The following is a 24286-nucleotide window of genomic DNA, read 5'->3' as shown; positions in this document are numbered from 1 at the left end:
TCTAAGGCTACGTTTGGATGCTGATGTGATCTTAGATGATTTATCAATAGTAGTGAATAGTAGTAAAAAAGTAGTGAATAGTAATTAACTGTTTGTGAATAGTAGTGAAGTAAGTTATCCATGACATTCTCAAAATTTTATCAAAGGCATACCATGTGTGTTCTTGAAACAAAGGTGGTTTTGATAACAGTAATGTCTTAACAAAGGTGAGGAGTATTTCAATTAGAAGAACCCTAGGACATATTTTCCCCCAACAAAGATTGTGTATATAATATAAACTTAAGCATTTTATGATTCTTGGCAGATTAGAATTTGGGACAACTGTTTAATTTCCCTTTCCCCAAGTAACCTCCCTTGTTAGTGAGACCAATCAACATTGGTAGAAGTAACCAACCAAGTTTTCCAGATGAGTCGAGGAATTTGGTCGGGGTAGCTCCAAGCGGGGAGTAGAACTATAGACCTCTTGCTTCAGAAACTGTGCTCAGCATAGACCTAGACTATAAGCTTATATATGGTGATTGTAGGTCATGGGTTAAAGGTGGATTAAGCATTATGGGTTGCCTGAATATTATAGCTCACTACTTTAACTATACAGGTCATACATGTTTGCATGAATTGTTTGGGTTTGATGATAAAATTAAAAGAAAATCGATGTTTAGATGATAAAATATTTTAGGGTTTAATTTTGTAATCATTTGGAGAAATCATGTGGATATTAATGATTTGGGGAGCAATGATATCTTTGGGCTGTGATGATTTTATGTTTTATGAAGTATAGGTGATTTGAGTAATCCGGGCTTTAATTGCAAAGTACGTATGTAATTTGAGATTTACGTACAATTGGAATTTGACGCAAGTTACCTGCCTATTGTTAGGTGACGATTGATATTCACTTGGCACTATTGTAAGAAAATTCAAAAAAGTTAAAAAGTTCAAGTAAACAGTGCTCCTATGCTAAACTTTGCCTAAAATTGACTGAACTTGATTTTGTGGAAAAACTTCATATTTTGTTATGAAAATAGCCTCGGTTATTTTTTGCATTAGTCCCTCTATTTGAACTCTGAAATCTAATATTTTATCATGACTGGTGTAGACATGAGCGATATTTGCACTCTTTGTCTCTATTGCATAATATGTGAACATGAAAATCGAAACTTTTATCCGATTCTATAATATTAATTGTCCACTATACTAATTATGTTATTCCATTGTATCTTAAAACCCTGAGGCATAAGATTATGTTATGCTCTGATTTGTGGCCCTGCTACTGGATATAATAGTGGTTTATGTTCTACTTTGCTATTTGTAGAATGCACAACCCTGCCATGTGGGTAAACATGGCCTCTATTTTGAGTGCATCACCTTGGTGACAACATAGCGAATTATGTTCTCCTTGGCTAACCGCAGACATGCACAACCTTATGACGGGGGTAAACATGGCCCTTGTTTATGTTTTCTTATGGTGTTCAGTACGCTTTTGCCTAAGATATTATAAATGCATATGAAAATCCCACTGCCATATTTTTTAGAACTCTTTGTTTCTGCATTCTGTAATTGGCTTATGTTTACGCATTAGTCTACTTACTAAGTCGGTGGACTCACCCCTTTATCCACCATTTTTTTTTATAGATGATTCTGATAGTTGTGACAGTTGGAATATATGACACGTGACAAGATTATAAGAGAAATATGATATAAGCACTAGATAATATAAATGGATTTGTCTGAGTTAGGAGCAATTTTGCCACATTCTGGTGACATTGGGGTTTTGGAGGACTTTTTGCATTTAAGTTTTTATTATAGTGGATTCCAAGTAGAAGGGTACAACCCCCAAGTCTGGGGCATGACAAAACTTCTTTCCAAGGTGCAGAGCAAGAACATTATGAAGCGTCACAAATTCTTTCATCATCCTATGTTTGTATAAGTCTTTCCACAAGATGGCTAACATATATAAAGTTATTCACATTCTGGTGACTTTGTAGAGATTCTTATTAGGTCTAGAACCTCTTTTATTTGGTGGTTGATGGTAGTGGGGCAACTAGCCCTGGTGGTCTAAGGTGATGCCCTAAATTGTTCAACTCAAGCTAATTTTAAGCCTATGTGAAGCCACCCAATTGTTGTGCAATTACCTTAAAAAAAAAAAAAATTGTTGTCCAATTGATCCACACTTTTAACAACAACCTTATATATGAATTAGGATTAATACCATGAAATATTTTATTGAAATGTACATGAAAATTCGACCAATCAAGGGAAGGGCATCAAGTTTACTCAAGACCTAACTAGTTTTGCAGTAAATTGATTCCACTTAGGGTTAATCAAATTTCATATGGAATTAATAACCCATTCATCCTAAACAACCCGATGACACTCTATAATACTTCTAGCATGCTGACCATAAGCTTTGGAATCATGTGGTGTTGAAATCAGCCTTGAGTAGCAGCTATAGAAAGCTTTACATAGTAACTAGCCACCAGCCTGTATTCACTCATATTTTGGTCCAATCAAGTAAAATATTCAACCTCATTTGAAGTTAGAAAGCTATAAATAGACTCATGACATCCAAGGAGAGTCATTTTATGCACTAGGTGAGCATTATGTTTAGTTTTCTTTTTCGGTGCATAGAACTAGATCAAGGTCGTAGTCCTTCATAAGGATGGTCTTATGATTTTGTTTTCATAAGAAAACATTTGGAGTCATGGGAAAACTTCATGGAACTTCAGAAGCAAACTCCTCAGGATTTGACGGAGATCGAGATGTCGAGATATATAACACTAGGTCACACATCCTCATCGTTCATGACAGATAATATTAATGCATGTAGCATGCTTCTAGCAATGTGAATAATTCGCAGCGAAAAGAACTATTAAATCATTGTACTAGAATAATATATATATCCTAACATACAAATCATAAAAACATTCCATAATTATTTCGTACAAACCAACAGCTTCAATAAAAACAACATAACACATTATCTTCAAAATAGCGTCAACCCGAAGTCACACTATCATATTAAAATTGTTCTTAAATTACGGGTGCAACTAGCAAATACAATTTTCTTTTTTTTTTTTTGAAAATCATCTTCAAAAGTGCTCCAATACTGCTACTTGAGTCCTAATCCACTTCATCCATTATTTTATACTCCTCAAGATTTTTCTCTCCACACACTGCAACACCTTGTATTCTTCCAGGAAGTAGGACTGCAGTAGGACTATGACAGTGAGAATATGTCATTAGAGGTATTAACATATATGAGTGCATGGACATGAAACTTGCATTACATAAAAGGAAATTTGTTAGGTTTAGTTCTAACTCTTCAAATATACTCGCTGATATGTGATTTATGATTTGAGTATTAAATGTTGTCACATGACAGTTAATCTCATTTATTTAGTCATCAAATGTTATGTTTGGAAACATATAAACATCTATCATCATTATCATGAAGCATTGCTACATGAAATAGTGCATTTGTTTTACAAAGGAAACATTTTTTAAAACACATCATGATGCAAAGCTAGAATGAGAGATTATCCTAGTAGAATTTCTCTGTCCACTCTAAAGTGTTTAAAAGATGGTGTGGAATCCCTTGATTTAGTGGAAAAAAAAAGTCAACGACCTTGAACGAGATAGTAACAATCTCGAAGGCAAGGGTACATGCCTTCTTATTGATCGGGGCTAGAGAGTACTCTACGGATATTTACGTAAAGCCTTGAGTATTCTTGATACGAAGTCAAACAGACAGGCATTACCCGTGGTGTGATGAAAAGAACCAAGACGTACACATGGATTTTACGAGGAGCTATTGTGTATGGAAGATCATGAGAAGAGAGGTTTAGGAATCTAGATAGATTTTTTTTTATTTTTTATTTATGAAATGCAAGTTTCATGTCCATGCACTCATATACATGTTAATACATCTCATGACATATTACATGATCATTAGTTTTACAGATAAAATACTGAGATAAAATCTCACCATAGTAGTTCCACTACAGTCTCCCAGAATCGTAAAAGATGTTATAGAGTGTGAAGAGTAGAATCCTGAGTAGGAACAGTGTGGAGCAATGAATGACTTGTACTACATGACATGTATTCATGCTTCATGTGAGATGACATTATAACATGATATAAACATTTAGGAAATTAAATAGAAGTTCAAAGCATAGAAATTTATCAATAAATAGCATTTATCATAAGACATACTAGTACAACCCATGAGTAAGTTAGAAGCAAACTTACAAAATCTTTTATTATAAAAAAAAAAATCTTCAAATGGCTGAAATAAATATATACTATGGTTAGAGACTTTGTAATAAATCATACAATATAAAATAAAATTATGAAAGTTCAAAATTTATTTAAAGTTTAGAATTTTTATATATTTTATGATTCATTATAAAGCTCATATTTATTTCAACCCTTTGAAGATTTCTTTTGTAAACAAAGGAGTTTGTAAGTTAGCTTCTTACTCATGGGATGTACTAATATGTCTTTTGATAAATGCTATTCATTGATAAATATCTATGCTTTAAATTTATATTTGATATCCTAAATGTTCATATCATGTTTATAATGTCATCTCACATGAAGCGTGGATATGTCATGTAGTAGAAGTTATGCATTGTATATGTGTTGTCACAACCCAAGTTAGGATGGAGGATTATCCGAGTGAAATCCCTTACGTTCATGAAGAACAATCAACAATCTCGAATGGGATAGTAACGATCCTGTAGTGAAGGTATGTTTGTGCCTTTCAATAGATGGGGCTATAGATTACTTAATGTAAAGGATGTTTACATCAAGCTTGAGTACTCTTCAGACGGAGTCATTGGTGGGTGTTACCTATGATGTGGTGAATACAACCAGAGGTTCATGCGGGTTATGATGGGAGTCGTGGGGTACCACAAGAAAGTTTAAAAGATGAGGTTATGATGACCTATTGATGATGTTGTTATGGTGTTACTCTGAGTTTGTAAAGGAATCTAGATGGGAGAAAAATATAGTTTCATGAAGTACGAGTCTATGTTCATGCATACATACAAAGTTTATTGTTAGACATGTTATTATGAACTATTATTTTTAGCGTAACTTACTAAGATTTGTAGAAAGCTCACAGTGGTATTCCCATTACCCCTCTCATTCGGAATGATAGAAGATGTAACAGGATACATGGAGGCGAGTCCAAATCAGGAACAGACCACATAACTGGATTAGGTTGATTTATGAGAATTTCGACTTTGATGTTGTCGTTAATGCTATCTGTTATTTATGATTTATTATGTTTAGTTTGTAATTTGTAGTTAAGGAGTATGCTACTCCAATACACTATCTTATGTTTCGATTTGTATATTTTACTTATGGATGTTGAACAAATTTGTTATGCTTTAAGGTTATTTCTAAGTATGGAATATAATTTATTCTGGTACAAATTATGATTTGAAAAAATTATTCCATTGTGATTATTTCATACTATTAGGAGCATGATGTGCATTACATATTATCTTTTATATATGAGAGTATGTAACCAAGTGATACATGTCCCGACACTTTAATCTCCGTCAAATCCCAAGCCCCAGGGGCATCACAGGATGGTCATGGTAAACATATTTTATTGAATGTTCATATTGAGCAAATGATGTGTCCAAGATAGCTAAAGAAGACACTTGATAGACTTGGTTTTAACATTTTGCATTCAAACTTGAAATCTTTCACCAAGTGAGATTAGTAAGTTTGATTAGCCTAAGCATAATACAAGGTCAACATGATTAAGCACACTTAGTTTACTAATTGACTTTTAAGTGAAACTGAATTATAAAGTTATTCACATTTTGGTAAGCTTAAGACAAGGTCAATGTAATTAAGCACACTTAGTTCACTAATTGACCTTTAAGTGACTAGTTCATAAAGTTATTTTGACATTTTGGTGACTTTGTAGAGTTTCTTATTAAGTCTAGAACCTAAGAACAATCCTTTTGATTAAAAAAGATTGATTTTAGCAAGACAAAGAAGGAATGACCAACTTGATTTGGTGGCTGATTGTAAGGGTGGGCAGCGGGGCTTACCCCATCCGCCCGAACCAAAACGTCGTAATTTCACATTAGGTTTGGTTTAAAACTTAACCTCACAGTGGTATTTCTCTCTCTCGCTCCTTCCCTCCCTCCCTCCCTCCCTCTGGCTGAGTTTGACTCTAGATTTTTTTTTTTTTTTTTATTGGCTATTGGCAGGGTAGGCAGACTACTGTCGAGGCCAATCCACCTCTAACTCATTGTAATACTCGATAAATTAATTACTAGGTCAATAAATATAATTATAAAATAAGTGTCGATTGAATCGTTTAAAATATAGATCTACATCTTAAATATTATTTTGGAACTAACAACATATATATAAATATATAATAATATATTCACTACTTGCTCGGCATACTAGCTCAAGCATACTTGCTTGGAAGATGCCAAGCTCGAAATTACTGAGCATACTGGTGCGGAAAGGCCAACATTCTAGCTCAGAAAGTTCGAACATGCTCAAAATACTTATTCACAGATGCCAAGCTCTAAAATACCGAGCATGTCTAATAAAAAATGATGAGCAATACTCACCAAAAATACCGAGCATTCTCGCTTAAGAATACTGAGAGATAAGTTGGAATGATGGAGAACACGAAGAGAGAGAGTGTTTGGAGAAAATAACAGAAAAAGTAGCACCGAGATGCTGCTATATAAAAAAATTGTAGATTATTGATACATTATTATATTATGGTGACAATGTTGGTGAATTTTTTATAATTAAAAGACTAACCAAAGATGTTTAGGTTCTAAGATCAATACTAGGTCTGATTATTAGACAATGCAATACTAGATCAATGATGGTGGATATAGAGTCCCTGGGATGCATACCCCGTAGTAAGAGATTTGAGTCCTATGAGAGGACATGCAGATATGTAGCCACCTTTCCCACACCACACTCCCACCTAGATGACGTGGCATTCTTTGGACCAATCCCAACCCTACTGATCGCGCCAAGCACATTGGCACCACCACAGCCACATCCAACAACAAAAATTCACAAAAGGATAGTCTATCAACCAAAATGTCTCGCCAAAACCATAAAAAAATCATATTAAGCCTCGACAATCTTGAATCCACAAAAATAAAACCCCAAAAGTGGACCCTCTACATGAGCAGATTTTTGCATGACCACAAAAACCCTGACCAGTGATGTGGGTCCCTCTTCTTGCATAGACCCACGGTGTGAATCTCTAGTTCGTAACCCTATGGGTCTCTAGAGAAGAAAAAGAACAACAAATGAGTAGAAGAAGATGGAAGTGGAGGAGAATAGGAAGACAATCTAGAGAATTCACTAGCAACTGGGAAGTGGGAAGAAATGATCTAGGGTTAGAGAGAGAGAGAGAGAGAGGGATATGTGAGCAAGAGGGTAAAACTCGGGCAGGTATGGCTACCCGTAACCCATCCGCATACGTTTAAAATTAAATTCACCTTGCCAATCCATCTTGCTAAGGGTAAAACTCGAACAAGCAAGCGCGCCCATAACCCATCCACATTCATTTAAAGTTAAGTTCACCCCACCCACTATCCCCTAGCGGGACTGGCATTTGGGGGAGCCATACCCACCATCTCCTAGCAGCTAATTGATAGGGTTTTTTTTCTTTGTTCCATCCATACCATGGTTATACCTTTCTCAACAGATTTTCATCTTTGTTCATCAACATTTTGTGTCCAAACAATACCTTTTGAACATCTTTATTAATTATTGGCCTTTTCAATAAGTTCTTCATTAACCAATTTCTTCTTTTTTTATATGTAGTTAACATGGTTTGAAGACTAAACCCATTTTTACTATCCTTAGTTGACCAAGGTCATATTTTATGCCTAGAGGATCATTTAAATCCCTGGTAAACAGGCCCACTGATACAAAGTAAAAGGCCCATCTAATATGCCCTACAGGCCAAGGGACCTGCAGGAATACTATATGTTCACTAACACAAGATCCTATAGCCCCAATAAGATCACAATGGTAACTAACTCTGAAGGAAGATATATGCCCCTGAGGAAATGATGAGATATTTGGAATAGAAGTCCACGATATGTCAACCCTTTCCTTCAGCTATCATATCCCGAGAATCTGGCGATCGAGACCTCGAGATTTGGGAAAAAAAATTCACTATCCTTATCAAACAACAATTCACGCCTATATAAAGGACCTTTACCAATGAATTCAAGTATGATAAAAAAAATTCCCCTTTTCTATTAATATATATTTACCCCTTCCTGACTTAGGAATCAGAGGTGCATTAGGCCCATCGAGGCCTCCCACCATCTTTTTCTTCTTTTTTGCTAGTCATTGATCAGATCTAGTTAGTGGTGAAAAACGTCATTAATAGTTGGCGCCATCTATCGAATACAAGAAATGAGCTTCTTGGGCACCTGTCAACGAGACTCCTACATGCCTACTACAACATGCTCCCAAACCACCTGCAACTAGGATACTACATTTGCAAACATGGAGGTGAGGCTTATATAGATGGAAGACCAATTAAAAAAGATGAATAAGGTGATGGAGACCCTCCAACAAGAGAACGAAGTCATGAAATGGAAAAATCCAACCAATAGTGAGGGCGCCACACCTGACCACAGTGAACAACCAGAAGGAGAAGTGTAAAGTTCGAGTGGAACGAATGTTGAGGAAGCAAAGAAGAAAAAGTTGCATGATGAACTGTGCAACCTTGTCGACAAACATGAAGAGATGGCTATAAGGATGGGAGGATCATCCTCAGTTGATCAACTGCTCAACCACATGGACCTACCTTATAGCTCTAAGGTAATGGCCGTCCTGCATCCACCAAAATATAAAGTTCCACAGATAGAGTTGTATGATGGGTCACGAGACCAAATTGACCAACTGGAAAACTTCAAGGCACACATGAATCTTCACAAGTTCGTCGAAAAAGTGGGGTGAAGGGCCTTCCCATTGACGTTAAAAGGCGTGGTGAGAACCAGGATCGATTGACAGCTTAGAGGAATTGGCCAAGCAATTCCTATTATAGTTTATGGCTAGCATAAGGCTCAGACGACCCATAGCGTACCTCCTGACCATCAAACAGCAGGAGGGAGAAAGCCTGAAGGCATACCTCACCTGATTCGATAAAGATAGCTAACTATCGACAACCAAGACGAGAAGATTATGTTGGTAGCCCTTCTAGGCAAGGTGTGGCACCAAAGTTCTTGTATGACAGAACTACCACGATGGACTCTGTCGACTCTATATAAGGCCGATGATTATGTCAACACCGAACACACTACAAGCCTTGATAGCGCAGTGAAAAGAAGAGATGAAAAAAGTGGGCAAGGACCTTCAAAGGACTAGTGGTCAAAGAACATCAGAGAAGACGAGCCGAAGCTACACAGATAGAAGGTGGGAAAAGAGAGCACCAACAAGGGAACAAGACCTGAGGTCCAGAACCTGAACGTACAATCAAATGATTGGTCAATGAAAGGCAAAGAAGTGAGTAAAGGACAACGTTTTTGCATATACACCGAAATGATACCCACTGGACGGAGGACTACTTCACACTAAAGAGGCAAGTCGAGGAGATGAAGGGAAGTGGAAAACTAGAATGTTTGATTGCGAAAACACTGAAGGCCTGAAGAACAAGTGCTGAGATAAGGAATGAAGCGAGACCAGGATAACAGGCGAAGTAGAAGCCCAAGAGGACAACGATTGTCAAGGGGGGTCAGCCGAGAAGTCCCGCAACGGAGCACCCCTAGGCGAGAGCGTACTATAGCTAGAGGATTTGTCATGGGAGAGTCTTCTTCATCCAGTAGGAAAGCTCATGCCCACAAAGCAAGATACTAGAAGGTGTATGGAATTGAGAGGCCCCAAAAATAGCTGAGGCGAGGGAGTGCAAAGAATATTTCTTTTGGGGAAGAAGATAACTAAGGGGTTTTGTGCCCAAATGATGATGCGTTGGTGGTAATATTATTGGCCGCCAACTACACTACCCAACAAATATTGATCGATAATGGAAGCTCAGCTAACATCCTCTTTTGAGGCACCTTCATCAAAATGGGCATTGACCCCAACAAGCTATGGTCGTCACTCACTCCATTGAAAGGATTCGCCGGAGACGTAGTGCAACCATTGGGCACAATCACTCTAACTGTCACAGCTAGAAAGGGAATCCAAACGGCAACCGATGTGACTGACTTTCTTGTCGTCAAGGCCCCTTGTCCTACAATGCCATATTGGGATTACCATTCTTAAACAACCTCAGAGCAATCACGTCCACCTATTACATGAAGATGAAATTCCCAACAGAGGCAAGAGTTAGCGAACTCTAAGGTGAGCAAGCCCTAGCGCGGGAATTCTGTGTCTTGGATCTAAGGTTGGGGGGAGCAGATATCCACAGTGTGAATGTTGAGGTTCCCACTCACATTATGGATGTCAAGGTTCCACCCAGGTATAGAGACTTGGGATGAAGAAATTCAACAAGAAGCAAAACCTAACGAACCATTAGAACTAATAGCCTTCTGCCCAGAATGGCCGGAGACTACGACACGTATTGGGACCAGACTGCAGCCTAAGTCCGAGCAGCCTTGAAGCAATTATTGATTGAACACAAGGATGTGTTTGCATGGAGCCACAAGGACATGCCAGGGAAAGACAACAAAGTAATAAAACACCATCTCTGAGTTGACCCCACTGTTAAGAAAGTTTGCCAGAAGAGAAGGCCATTCAACATGGAGAAATACGCAATCATAGCCGAGGAAGTGATTGATTGCTCGCCGCAGGGTTCATCAGGGAAGCCCATTATCCCTAATGGCTGTCCAATATTGTACTTGTAAAAAGGGCTAATGGGAAATGGAGAATGTGCAGCATGCCTAAATGATAGCTTCCCACTGCCAAGGATTGATGTAATCTTCGATTCCACGATGGGACACTACATGTTCACCTTCATGGACGCCTACTCGGGGTACAACCAAATTTAAATGAAGCCAGCAAACTAGCAGAAAACCACATTTGTGATAGATCGAGGGCTATACTATTACCAAGTCATGCCCTTTAGCCTGAAAAAATCAGGAGCGACGTACTAGAGACTCATGAATCGGATGTTCAAGAAGCAAATTGAGGGAAGCATGGAAGTCTATGTTGAAGTCTTACTCATCAAAAGCAAGGAAGCAACGTAGCAATTGGAAGATTTGAAGGAAGCCTTTACTATTCTACGACAGTATAAAGTGAAGTTGAACCAGGAAAGTGCAGTTTTGGGCTTCATAGTGTTCAAAAGGGGGATAAAACCTAACATAGAAAAACTCAGGGCAATCATGGAGATAAGGCCCCCTCAGAACATCAATGAGACCCAGAGGTTGATAGGTAGAGTAGCGGTACTAAACAGATTCGTGCCCAAGTCCACCGACAAATGCTTGCCTTATTTTAGGGTCCTGCGCAAAGAACATCAGTGGAACGACGATTGTGACAAGGCTTTCCGAGTGCTGAAGCAATGCCTATCTAACCTGTCGTTATTAAGCCAAGCCAAACAAGGAGACACACTCTACGTATACTTGGTAGTCTCTTGTCAATCGCCCTCATCAAACAAGAGGGGCAGGTTCAGAAGCCGATGTACTACACAAGACGTGCCCGAGGTATCTGCGAATGGAGATGCTAGCCTTCACACTGGTGACATCAGCAAGGCGATTGCAACCTTATTTCCAAGCTCACCCCATTAAGGTCTTAACGAAAGCCTCCCTCAAGAAGATACTACATAAATCTGAGGCCTCATGACACCTAGTGAGCGAGGTGATCAAGTTAAGGGAATCTGACATCGATTACCTCCAGAGACAGGTAACAAAAGGGCGAGCCCTAGTAGACTTATCATCGAATTCATAGACTTTCCTAAAGAAATAGTAACTACACCAGTCGAAAAATCTTGGTAGGCCTTCGTCGATGGCTCATCCTGCCGTGTCAACAGGGGAGTAGGGTATACATAGTAAACGATTCCGGACATGAACATCACTACATGGTGAGATTTACCTTCAAAACTACCAACAACAAATGAATACAAAGCTTTGGTGGTGGGAGTCTCAATAGCAGAAGTACTAGGGGCAACCGAGGTAGAGGTAAATGCAGACTACAAAGTGGTCGTCAATCAGGTGTTGGGGGTGTGCGCGGCAAAGGGCGAAAAGCTAAAAAAGTACTTGCAGTTGACATGGGAAAGGCAAGATCTGTTTTGCCACTTCAACATCAAGCAAATACCAAGGGGAAGTAATAACATAACAGATAGAGTAGTGCTAGCCGCTTCGGGAATGGATAACTCCGCCTTACCGTGGGAGGTCAAGAGCAGGGTGATAGAAATTCCCACCATCAAGACCGAAGTCACAAAGATAGGACCAAGCGACCAGGACTTAAGAAGTGGCGAGGTACCTAGATATAGGAGAACTCCCAGCCGAAAAGGAAGAAGAAAGATCAAAAGAAGAGCTACACGATTCACTCAAATCAACGGAGTTTTTTTCAAGCGAGGTTTCTCAACCACATTGCTGAGGTGTATCTCCCTACAAGAGGCACAATACGTTTTAGCAAAGGTGCAAGAAAGGACGTGCGACCACTCGGGCGAAAGGGCCCAATACGTCTTGGAGAGAAAGATTGTGAGGGCAGGCTACTATTGGCCTCAAATATGCGAAAGAATTCGTAGAGTGATGTACAAAGTGCTAGGTGTTCACCCCAGTATCTCATTGCCTGCAAAAGGAGCTGACCTCTATAATGTCCCTGTGACTTTTCGCACAGTGGGGGGTGGACCTAATATGTAACAGCCCGCTAGAAATTCAATGGTGAAATTTCTATAGGTTTTAGGAATATTGTGAAAACAAGTTTTCACAAATTGACCAATCACGTAGGGTTTAGTCTGTCAGCATAGTCAGTGTTACCACTCATTATGGTTCGAGAAGCATAATTTTATTTATTTGAGATAGTTAGAAGTGTCAGAATTCCATATGGCCTGGGCCTTTAGATTCAGTTGTTTATTTAGGATTTTATGGTGCAATCATCCTTCGAAGTTGAATGCAGTTTGTTTATTTCGAGATACTTCGAAGTTGAATTTCGATAAACGAATTGCACAGTTAGTTTAGTTTTTATGTTAGGATTTTTTAGTGCAAACTTTAGTTTTCACTTTTTCGGAGTGAATAGTAACTTCAATAGTAGCACCAAGCGTAGTGTTTTCAAAATCACAGTATGAAATGTTCAAATTAGGTTAGAAAAGTTTTATTTGAACACATAACAAGATCTTAGCTACACTTGATAAATAGTATTGGATACTTCGCACCAAGAGGAACCATGAGATGGATTCTGAAGGAAGTCAAAGTGTAAGATCATGCCACCTAACCAAAACCCTATTCCATCCAACCATCTAATTTGTGACGAACCAAAAAGGGTTCCAACCCTAGTGAAACTCTAAATACTTAGAATCCAATTGAAACCCCAAAAGCATGGAGGAAATCGAAACCTTAAACGGTTACCCCAGACCCCAAACTTGATTTCAAAACCCTATTGGATCCGATTTCTAGCATTGTGTTTAATCACTTAATTAAATCACTTTCACATGTTATTAATTTCTCATATTTATGTTATGACATCATTATACAACCCTTTAAAGCTTGAAAGTTTGATTGGGCCAAGGAAAATTGGATTTTGGCTTGATAGCATCTTAAACCCTAACCAAACCGTCTTTGAACCCCAAATAAAGCCCACTTGTTTAAGGCCCATTAAGGCAAAAAAATTCTGGCCACCTTGCAAAACTTCTTGAGGAAGTTTCCACCCACCCATAATAGGCCATCCACTGCTCCTAACAGTCCCAAAGTTGTGCATGATGTGAAGGCACCTCACAGTCCTCACCACCACCCTTCTCTTGAAAGTTTCCTTAGCTAAAAACTTGCACCTTTTTCTAACCTAATCACCATCCATCATGGTATCACTTAAGGTCATACCTCCCTTTTCAGAAGTACTTGAGGTGTGCAAGTCACTACTTCCCTCACTTCACTACTTTTCACCCCTATTCTTGGAGAGAACACTTAGAATCTCTCTCTGATAGTTTTCTGAGCCTTTTGGCATGCCATTTTTTAAACCCTTGTAAGTATTTTCTAACAATGAGTCTTTCAAGAAAATTTTTAATATTTGAGTCTAGTTTTCATGGGTACCTTTTTTGTTTGATTTCATGGTCATTGGTTTGGTCAAATGTTTTTTTAACCACAGATAGGTCAATCCGGGCAATAATCTGGATAGTATGTTGTATTTTGAAGTTTTTGACGAAGTTAATGGACAAATCTTGGTCCAAACTTTTTATGGAGTGTTTTCAACATGTTTATATGAATTTTTTTGTTGGATATTAGTTGCATGATTAAAGCTTTTGATGAAATATTTTCTTAGATTTAGAAACTTAGAAACTAGAAGAGAAAAAACAGTTTCTGTTTTAAGAGAGTTTGGATCTTTTGTGGTCTATCCTTACTCCAATGGCTTTAATATTTTTATTTGATAATTATAAGCCTTGGATATACATGTTAGGATGTTGGTTTGAAGATTTTAGGTGTTGATTTGTGAAAATATGATTTTTATGCAAGAAAATAGTTGGTTAGGTCAAAAGTTTGATGTTTTCAACTAGATCCATATTTTGGTTTATTTTTAGCCATGTGATATACTTTAATGCTTGGATACTCGGTTAGGTCAAAATCTTAATGCTTGGATATAATTTACTACATATTTTAAAACCATATGATGTTATTGTTTTGAAGATTTCATCAGGGTATGTCTCGGATCAAGTGTTTGATCAAAGCAAAGTTAAGAAAAAATTTTGTTTTTGACAAGTGTTGGAGCCGAGTACTTCAAGTGAGATTTTTTATTTTTTATGACTTTTATATGTTGATTCAAAACATGTTAGTTCTTAGGAATGTGGTATGAGCATGTTCGAGGAAAGTTTTGAATTTTTTGAAGTTCTTGGAGATGTTTCGAAAAAGGTCAAAACCTTGAGGTTCAAGGAATTGTGTTTTAGTTAAAAGGTTTGGATCTTTTTACTAAAACATTTTGTGATTATATGAAGTGAATTTTTGTTGGTTGTGCTAAGCATACTTCTCAGTATAGGATGTGATGATCTATGTTGTAATATTTTGGTTTAAATATGAGTGTTGAAGTTGGATAAAATTGCAACAAAAAAATCAAAGAGAAATGACCTTTGGAAGTTTCGGCCCTATGATGTTTCTCATAGTTGTGTTTGGTTTTAAATTTTTCTAAGTTGATATTTGAGTTTAGGAAAAAATTTGCATAAAGAATGTAAATTTGGTGGTTTTTGGAATTAGGATATGAAATCCTTAAGTTAGAGATAAAATAATCATTTTCTCACATGTAGAGGGTAAAATGGTAATTTTACTCCAAGTTAGTACTTTTCATATTTCTAAGTTATTAGGGATAAAGTTACTAACATTTAGAATCCATACTTATAGTTTCTCGTATTTCATGCTTTTCATCGTAAAACGCGACGATCACTCTAAGTTAACTTCTAACTTACTGTTAACTGTGTATGTATGTTGGTGAGAGAACCATTATTTATGTAGTTATGATGTCCTATATGTCATGCTACATCATGTATGTCAGTTACGCATGTTATATTCCATCACGACATATGTATCTGTCACATAATATATTCTATCATGCAATATTTATTTGTTATACAATATACTTGTCACGTAATGTTATTTGTTACACGTTATGCCATGTCATGTAATTACACGTTATTTCATGTTACGTGATATTTGTTACACGTTATACCATGTCATGAAATGTTTTTCTATTACATATTATGTCGTCACGAAATGTTTATCTGTTATATGTTATGAATGGCAGGAAACATTTATCTTTTACATGTTATGCATATCACGAAACGTTTGTCTATTTCATGTTATGCCATGTCACATTACCTTACGTCAGGTCATCCGTCCTTTCGCTTCATGTCACATCATGTCTCAAGTACAAAGTGTCTCTCGTAAACAATATTTTCACGTCAGTCAAGTCAATTTCAAGTTTCAATTTCATGCAATGTTATTTCACATTCAATTCAAGTTCATGTTATCAGTTAATTTATACTACAATCAAATAAATATATGATCTTCTTGGTACTGCGATCAAGGCATATGCGTTTCCTGATACTATAGTGAAGGAGTATAATCTGCCGTAATACAAAATGATCATGTATGCATTCATGTTTAGTTCACATCGGTTCAGTTCTTCTCATGTCAGCTCAACTCATGTCAGTACACGTCTTGTTAAATCTCATGTCACGTCAAGCTTATTTATGATCATGTATGCATTCATGTTTTTACTGTCATGCATGCATCTTTAACATGTATGTTAAGTTATCTATTAACTTGCTGAGATTTGTAATCATATCTCACTTGGTAGTCCAACTACCATTCCCTCCAGAATAGTAGACGATATGTCAAGATTTGGAGAACCCACGCATGAGAGATTGGACTAGGTAGAATAGAATGTGGACGAGATAAAGAGTTGATGGAGCCTAACCCCCATTTTCTGGATGTCAGTTTGGTATCATAGTTGAGCTACATGAACGACTCAGCGAATTAGTACAATAGTTTTTATTTCCAGACTGTAGTTATGGAGCATTATCTCCAATACTCTTTATGTTACAGACCTGTTGGATAAGTATTGTAACCTTTTGGATATTAGCTATCACGTGAATTTTATGAAACATGTTTATGTTTTGGGATATATTACTTCTGGTACATAGTATTGCTAAAAGAAAAAATTATCTGCTGCGAATATTGCATATTGCTATATGCATGCCAGGTGCATTGCATCCTTAATTGTCATGAACGAGGACAGGCAATCATGTGTTGCATGTTCCGACGCTTCAAGTTCTGTCAAATCCCAAAAGGGATTTGGGGGCATCACATAATAAGATTGCTACCACCAGGAAAGAAAGGAGTAAGGTTCATAGTCGTCACAGTAAACTACTTCACCAAATGGATGGAGACGGAACCCTTGGCGACAATCACAGTGAGGAATATCCAAGTTCTTGTGGAAAGCCATCGTGTGCTGATTCGGGATCCCCATCATCTCGAACAATGGGCAATCGTTCAACTCAAAACATTATCAAGAGTGGTGTACAGAGTTAGGATTCGGTTCAAATATTCTTCCCCGTGGCACTCCCAAGCCAAAGGGCAAGTAGAAGCAATAAATAAATCCCTGCTTGAGATATTAAAAAAAAAAACTTGCAGATAAGAAAGGGAATTGGCAGAAGAGCTCTCAGGCGTCTTGTGGGCATACAGAACCATAGTGTAAACCCCCGAGGTCGTGGCTTCGGTGGAGATAGAAGTGCCAACATACCGTGTCCAACATTTCATCCAAGAGTAGATTATAAAGCGCTAGAAGAACATCTCGACCTGCTAGACAAACGTCGATACAACGCGAAAGCTCAAGTAGTCCTTAACAAAAGGAAAGTTGAGCAATATTTCAACCAAAGAATTAGGCCCTAAGCTTTTAAGTTAGGCAACCTAGTCTTGACAGAAACAAGAGTAGCCACACAAGGAGGAAAACTTGGCCCCCACTAAGATGGACCCTCCGTAGTGATCACCAGCCCGTGACCCAGCACGTATCACTTAAAAGAAGCTAGAGGAGGGGAGCTACTGCATCCATGAACGCAAAGCACCTCAAAAATATTATCCTTGATTATGTAAAGAAGAACTATGAATAAAGTTGATGCATAAAGCTCCTCTCAGCACTACGTCCTCGCTCAAAGGCCCTCGACCCCTAATGTCTCCAAAGACTGGCAAAGCAATAGAACGCCAGAGTCCTCAGACTCCGCAACCCTCAACGACTAATGTCGAGTCTAAAGACTCACTATGGGAAAGTGATAGGGCACCAGAGTCCTCAGACACCACGACCCTCGACCACTAATGTCAAGTCCAAAGACTCGTTGTGAGAAAGCAATATGGAAGAGTCTTATACTCTACAACTCTTGACCACTAATGTCGAATCTAAAGACTGGATGTGGATAAACGAAAGGGCGCCAGAGTCCTCAGACTCCCCAACACTCCACCAATAATGTCGAGTCCAAAGACTCACTGTAAATAAATTCTAGAGTGTGCAACCCCCAGACCACACCATCCTTGCCATAGCAACATGCGAAAAACACACCAAGGATATCAAAACAAACAGAGAACACATAAAGCAAAATAATAAGGCACAACCGTCACAAGGGAAAAGTGTTCATTTACTCAAAATATCATATTTGTACAAATATGGTTGGGGCAGCCAAAAAGGAAAAAATAAAAAAGGAATAATAGGAGCTATGGGGTTGGAAGAGTTAGAGGTACTGGATGAGTCACAATGGGAAGCGCATACGGCATGGTGTCGCCCCCAAAAGAGTTAACGGATTAGCGTGTAGCTCGATCAAGCTTAAAAGACTCTAGATTTTGGGTCCTCAAGTCAGAATGAGGGTTCACCAGCAATGTGGTTCTCAACCTCTCTAGACTGGTGCCGTATCCTTAACCGAAGGCCCTATTACAAACCAATATAGCTGCAAGTTGAGGAGAAAGGCAAGAAATCTCCTCGCCAAAAGAAGCTAGCTCAAACTCCAACTCCTTGATGCATAGATCGCATTCTTTAACCTTATTTCCCAATCGATACAAGGTGTATGACAGTTCACGGTGCCTATTGTTCATCCCATCACCGTCGTCTTTCATTGCTTTGTGTTAATGGGATGACTCTTCCAACTCCCCTTTCTTCTCCTCCAGGTCTAGTGGCATGCAGAGGCACCTCAAAAGCTTCTGCCACAGTATCTGCAGCTCACCACAACGCTTCCTCAGCCCCTCTAATTCAACCTGAAGGCTAGACCATTACTCGTCTGGAAGAGCGTTCGTCTTAGACCCCAAACTTAAGTGGTCGCGGGCAACCTCCGTCCTCATCCGGTCGAGTTCCTCACTGAGGGTGACAACATCTTCTCTCCGTCCGGCCAAATCAACCTCCAACGATCAGATGTACCATCAGCTTAGTCGATGACCACCTCCAATTCAGTCTTATCAAATTTCAAGCACTTGATTTCCTTACACCCACCTAGACTGCACTTCATCCTCCAAAACCCCAGGTCGACAATCCAAGTTGCCAATTGGTCCAAGCCCTACCAAAACCATATACATAAACGGAAGTTCCAAGCCAAAAAAGAGAAACAAAGGTTGAATTCTTTGACTTGCTTATTGAGGAAAGGTAGTCCCTCAGTCAGGATGCCATAGAATGAATAGAGTCATCTCTCTCTCTCTCATGGTCCCACCGCATGCAAGGCCCAAACTGGATCAGTGCCCTTGTCTCCTTGGGGCAGGGGCACGAGCAGCAGAAATATCCCAAAAAGTAAGGGTTGGGGCCGCTCTTAGGAGTCGTGGCCTCGACCTCGACGGTAGGGCTCTCAGGAGCCATGGCCTCAACCTCGACCGTAGGGGATGAGTGCATCACATCAACATCAGTCGCGTCAAAGGGGAAGTGAAGAAGCCCCCTTAGCAAGTGAAGAAACCACATCCTCGCCCCCCAGAGAGGTACTATAGGGCAAGCAAGGGATCGAAATTTGGCCCCCACTCAGCTCCGAGTTGGGTGGAAGCATCAGGATTTCACAACCAGATGTAATCGAGGGAAGGGAACCCAAGGTAGGCTCCCTTTCACTAACCTCTAGTTTAGGGCCAACCCTAGCTTGGACCTTGTAGGTCGAAACCTTGACCTCTACCCCACCTAGCGAAGTCTATCACTGAGACCAGTAGAAAAATCAACAAGACATTGAGTAAAAGTAGTCGATGGCCGTGTCTTCTTCGTCGACCAACTCCAATGTGACTTGCAGGGTCGACGGTGAAACAAAGGCGGGGGATCGAGTAAAGTCTTTCCCCGTAAAAGAAACTCAAAATCCAGGGCAGTGGCTAGGTCCAAGAAGGCTTGCTCTGCCAAGTCACCTAGATTGTCAAAGTCCAAGGAACCCTCTCGGATAGGAGATTCGTGAGGTCGAGGTTTATCCACCCCTCTAGCTTCACGGCAAGACCACTTCCCTTCTTTCATCAGTAGGGTAACAACATCTTTTTTCTTGCCCTGGGAAGTATTAAGTTCCTTCAGCAAGTTACGACCATTGAAGCGAGTGGTTGGGCATCACCAAAAAGCTATGAATATGGGACTCCATCCAAACACTCTTGGTTCTACTCAACCCAAGAGTAAACTCTCTCCACACGGGCTTGTTCCTGCAGGGAAAGAGTGACAATCACATCCTTGTCATCATGGACTTCTCTCCAAATGGCGCAGACTGGAAATTCAGCCTTCTCAACCTCTATGCCAGGAAACTCCCATCCCTGTCCAAAAACCACTGCTTAGCATTTGAGTGGTGACTCGAAGCAAACAAAGCAATGGCAAGAACAGGAACGAAATGAACATATATTTCCCTCCAGTGCCCTGACTGAATGAGTAGCCAAGAACTCATGGGCGGTTAATTCGGGGTACCCCTCCTTGGTAAGTTTCAAAACCATCCTCTAGGCGACACAACAACACATGAGGATCCTCCAAGCACTCGAGTTGACCTGGGCCAGTGCCAGCTACAAATAGTCGAGGACATCTCGTATTGGGAGACAACAGTGGAGCCGCAACCCACAAGAAAGGGAGCAAGCCGTAAGGGCCACCTTTTCAGCAAACCCCTCTTCATCTACGGCTCCTTGAGGGGGAACCTTTAAGACCACAGAATCAAGGATTCCGTACAAATCTCTCAACTTGCGTAGATCTGCCTTGGTCATGCTGGATGATCAGTCATAACCCTCAAAGTAAGGAATATTGCGGGCAGAAGAGGATTCTGGACGGAGAGAACTATGAGAAGAACCTTGACAAGCCATGGAATCAAATTAACTTCGGAGAAAGAAAATGGGTCTCAATGGAGAACATAGACAATAATTAAAAGAATGTGCAGAAGCAAAAAGGGAATAACAGTGAAATGGAGGGGCCCATTTATAAACTAGGGTGCGACGGTTGAAGTTCCCCAGGGAGAATATGAGTCATCTGATAGCATGATCGCCGCGAGCACATCCCACAATCTGGTGATGTGACTATCGACAAAAGTGCAGCCATCAAAGATCCTTCTGACACAATAATATGAGTGGCCAAGTGGAACAAGTAATGGGATAGACATGGATGCTTCATAATCTTTATATTCCCACCACACCGACGTGGTAGGAATTTGCAGGATAACAGGAGGATCATTTAAATCCCTAGTAAATAGGCTCAATGATACAAAACAAAAGGCCCATGTAATATGCCCTACAAGCCAAGTAACCTACGGGAATAGTGTATGTTCACTACCAGAAGATCCTATCGCCCCTAATAAAATCTCTGGGGTAACTAACTCTAATAGAAGATAGAAGATCTATTAGATAGAAGATATCTGCCCCTGAAGAAATAGCGAGATATTTGGAATACAAGTCCAAGATATGTCAACTCTTTCCTTCCGCTATCTTATCCCAAGAAGCTGACAATCAAGACCCCAAAATTTGGGAAAAAATTAACTATCCTTATCAAACAAGGATTCACCCCTATATAAATGACTTTTACCAATGAATTCATGCACGATAAAGAAATTCCCTCTTTCTATTAATATATATCTACCCCTTCCTGACTTAAGCATTGGAGGTGCGTTAGACCCATCGAGATCTCACCCATCTTTTTGTTTCGTTTTGCAGGTCATTGATCAGATCCAGTTGGTGGTGAAAAACGTCATCAACAGTGCCTATTGTTGGTTTTGGACAATTATCATCATTTTGCCTGCCAAAGTTCCAAATTTGACATTCTAGCTATATCATTTACCACATCTCTAAGTAACATTAGGAAACTGATATAGAAATTAGATCTTGAGACATAGTAGATATAATGTTTAAGACTACATTTTTTTTCTTTCTAAATACACAAAACAAAATCATCATTATTGTTCTGGAAAATATATCAAATGAGTTGAGAGTTTCGGATCTCACAATTTCATGGATACTTGCTTCTCATTGTTGAGCCATAAAAGCATAAATTCATAGAAAAATAACAGCCTTTTTCTCTGTTTTTTTTTTTTTAGGGTCGTGATTCTTGACTTGAGTTGATATATGATCTATACAGTACCTAATATTTCATAAGTTATTATTTGAGTGAGGGTCAAGGTTTTGTCATGAGGGTTTTAGCCTAATATATTATTTATATTATCATGAGCTACACTGTCAAAGCTTTGTATAACAGAAATTTCTATATATAAACAATGACCTAAAGCTGTAAGGTGGCATATTGTTCTGGTGTTTTAAGAGAAATTCTATTTGCAATCCTGAAGTGAGGATTGCATGTGCAGGCACATTATTAAATGAGAGAAAATATTATTTTAGGAGGGATAATTTTGTAATTTTAAAAAATTTTAAAGTTAAAATAGCCTAGACCTGCACATGCAGTCCCCAAGTGGGGACTGTACCTAGCATTGCTCGTGTTTTAAATACGACGATTCTCACAACATTTTCGAAAGTATCATCTCAACTGCTCCTATTTTCCAGCAATGCAGTTTCAGATACCTTAATAATTGAGTCTCATAAGTATTCCCCCCAATTAATGACCGTCTCAAAAATTAGATCCAAATATATGAAAAATATGGGGAAAAATGACCAAATAAAGTAAAGTTTTAATTAATTAATTTTAGTCTACCAATCGAATTTTATTAATATGAAAAAAAAAAAAAAAAAAAAAACAGAGGCAAAAGATTGCGTACCTGGAACACGCCAATCTTCCCATTGAAGTCAGATTCAGGCATCAAAAGCACCAAAGAAACATGAAATGTGTGACCTCTCGGAACACCCATAAACAACTGCTTCCTCCTGCTGAATCTTTCAACCCCAACATTACCAAGACAAAACACAGCCTTTGGATGAGCCTCAGTGTAATCAAAATACAACTTCTCCCTCACATAGACAGGATGTTCAACCCACAATTTTACCAATCCAACACCCACCACGACAGCCAGAACCAACAGCACCGTCAAAACCATGCACACGTACACAGCTCCCAGAAACCCAAAGCTCAACTTCTTTATCAAGACGGCGATGCCATGGGCGATGGTGGAGGGGACTTTCCGGACTGCGGATTCGACGGCTTCTTTGGTTTCCTCGGCACGGCGGTAGGACTCGGAGACGATGGAGAGAAGACAGAAGATGGGGGAGAAAAGAGTGACGAAGCAGTTGTAGATCAAGTCTGCTTGGAGGAGTATTAGTTTGGTGAAGCATTCTAATGGATTTGGCATCACAAAGTAGGCTTCTGCCCAGTCCTTCTCGGCCATATCTGGTTGTGATGGTGGAGACGGGGGCTAGCTGGAGGCTTTGGTTTTATGATCCCCGGGATTTGATTGTCGATTGGAGCTCTACGTGTGTCGTTTGCATGAGGGGGGACGCGAGACGTGGTGACAATAAAGTGCTAGGAGATGACATCTGTCATGGGTGCTGTGCTGCAGATCACATGCTATTTTGTATCTAATTAGCAAATATAAAGTTTAGAGAAATATTCTACTTAAAACTAATGTTTTAATCTATAAATTAATATAGTTTGTTGCGATTATAAAATTATTTTTATTAAAAATTAAAATTGATAAATTATATAAAATTACGTTAATTTATATAATTACTTTTATATAATTTTTTGATGACTATAACACTTCTTTAAAATCTATCAAATTTCTATAGAACGTTTGAGTTGTAATTTATCATTTTTAATTTACATCTTTCAATTTTTTTAATCAAAAGTTGTAAATAATTATAACAATTGAGTTAAGAAAACGGCTTGCTTTCTTTTTTTCTTTTTTTTTTTACCAAAGCGCAATAGTGCGCCCTTCAGATACTTTATCAGCCCGCAAATTTTACTATCATCATCTAAATTAAAATCACAATTTCAATCCAAATTTTTAAATCCATTCTAACAAATAAAGAAAGGACACATTACTTCTATCTCAATCACGAGTTTTGCTACTCATCATTTCTACACCATACTTTTTTTTATTTTTTTTAGTTTTATTCTTCTTAAACTTATTAAAATTTTCTACTCATCATCCATATACCACATATTTAGTAAGAGAAAAAAATAAAAAAGTGTGGTGTGTAGTGTGTAGAGATGATGAATAAAATTTTTCTAAAATAATGCAATCTTAGAGTTTGTTTGGCAACATATAATTGTTCTCAAATATTGTCAG

General features: G+C 38.7%; 1 protein-coding gene across 1 annotated transcript in view; it reads right to left on the bottom strand.

Moving 5' to 3' along the window:
- The window catches only part of LOC108984366 (seipin-1), a 34616-nt gene extending 11176 nt beyond the window's left edge, over window positions 1-23440 (bottom strand). Inside the window, exon 1 of the mRNA XM_018956327.2 lies at window positions 22820-23440. Within this exon, the coding sequence (XP_018811872.1) occupies window positions 22820-23383 (564 nt within the window). The 5' untranslated portion in view covers window positions 23384-23440. The remainder of the gene's footprint in view (window positions 1-22819) is intronic.
- Window positions 23441-24286: the final 846 nt, after the last annotated feature.

This window comes from Juglans regia, chromosome 11 (assembly GCF_001411555.2).
Source record: "Juglans regia cultivar Chandler chromosome 11, Walnut 2.0, whole genome shotgun sequence".
NCBI lineage: Eukaryota > Viridiplantae > Streptophyta > Magnoliopsida > Fagales > Juglandaceae > Juglans > Juglans regia.
Note: the sequence above shows the minus strand (reverse complement) of the source record. Positions and strands in the feature narration are given on the sequence as shown.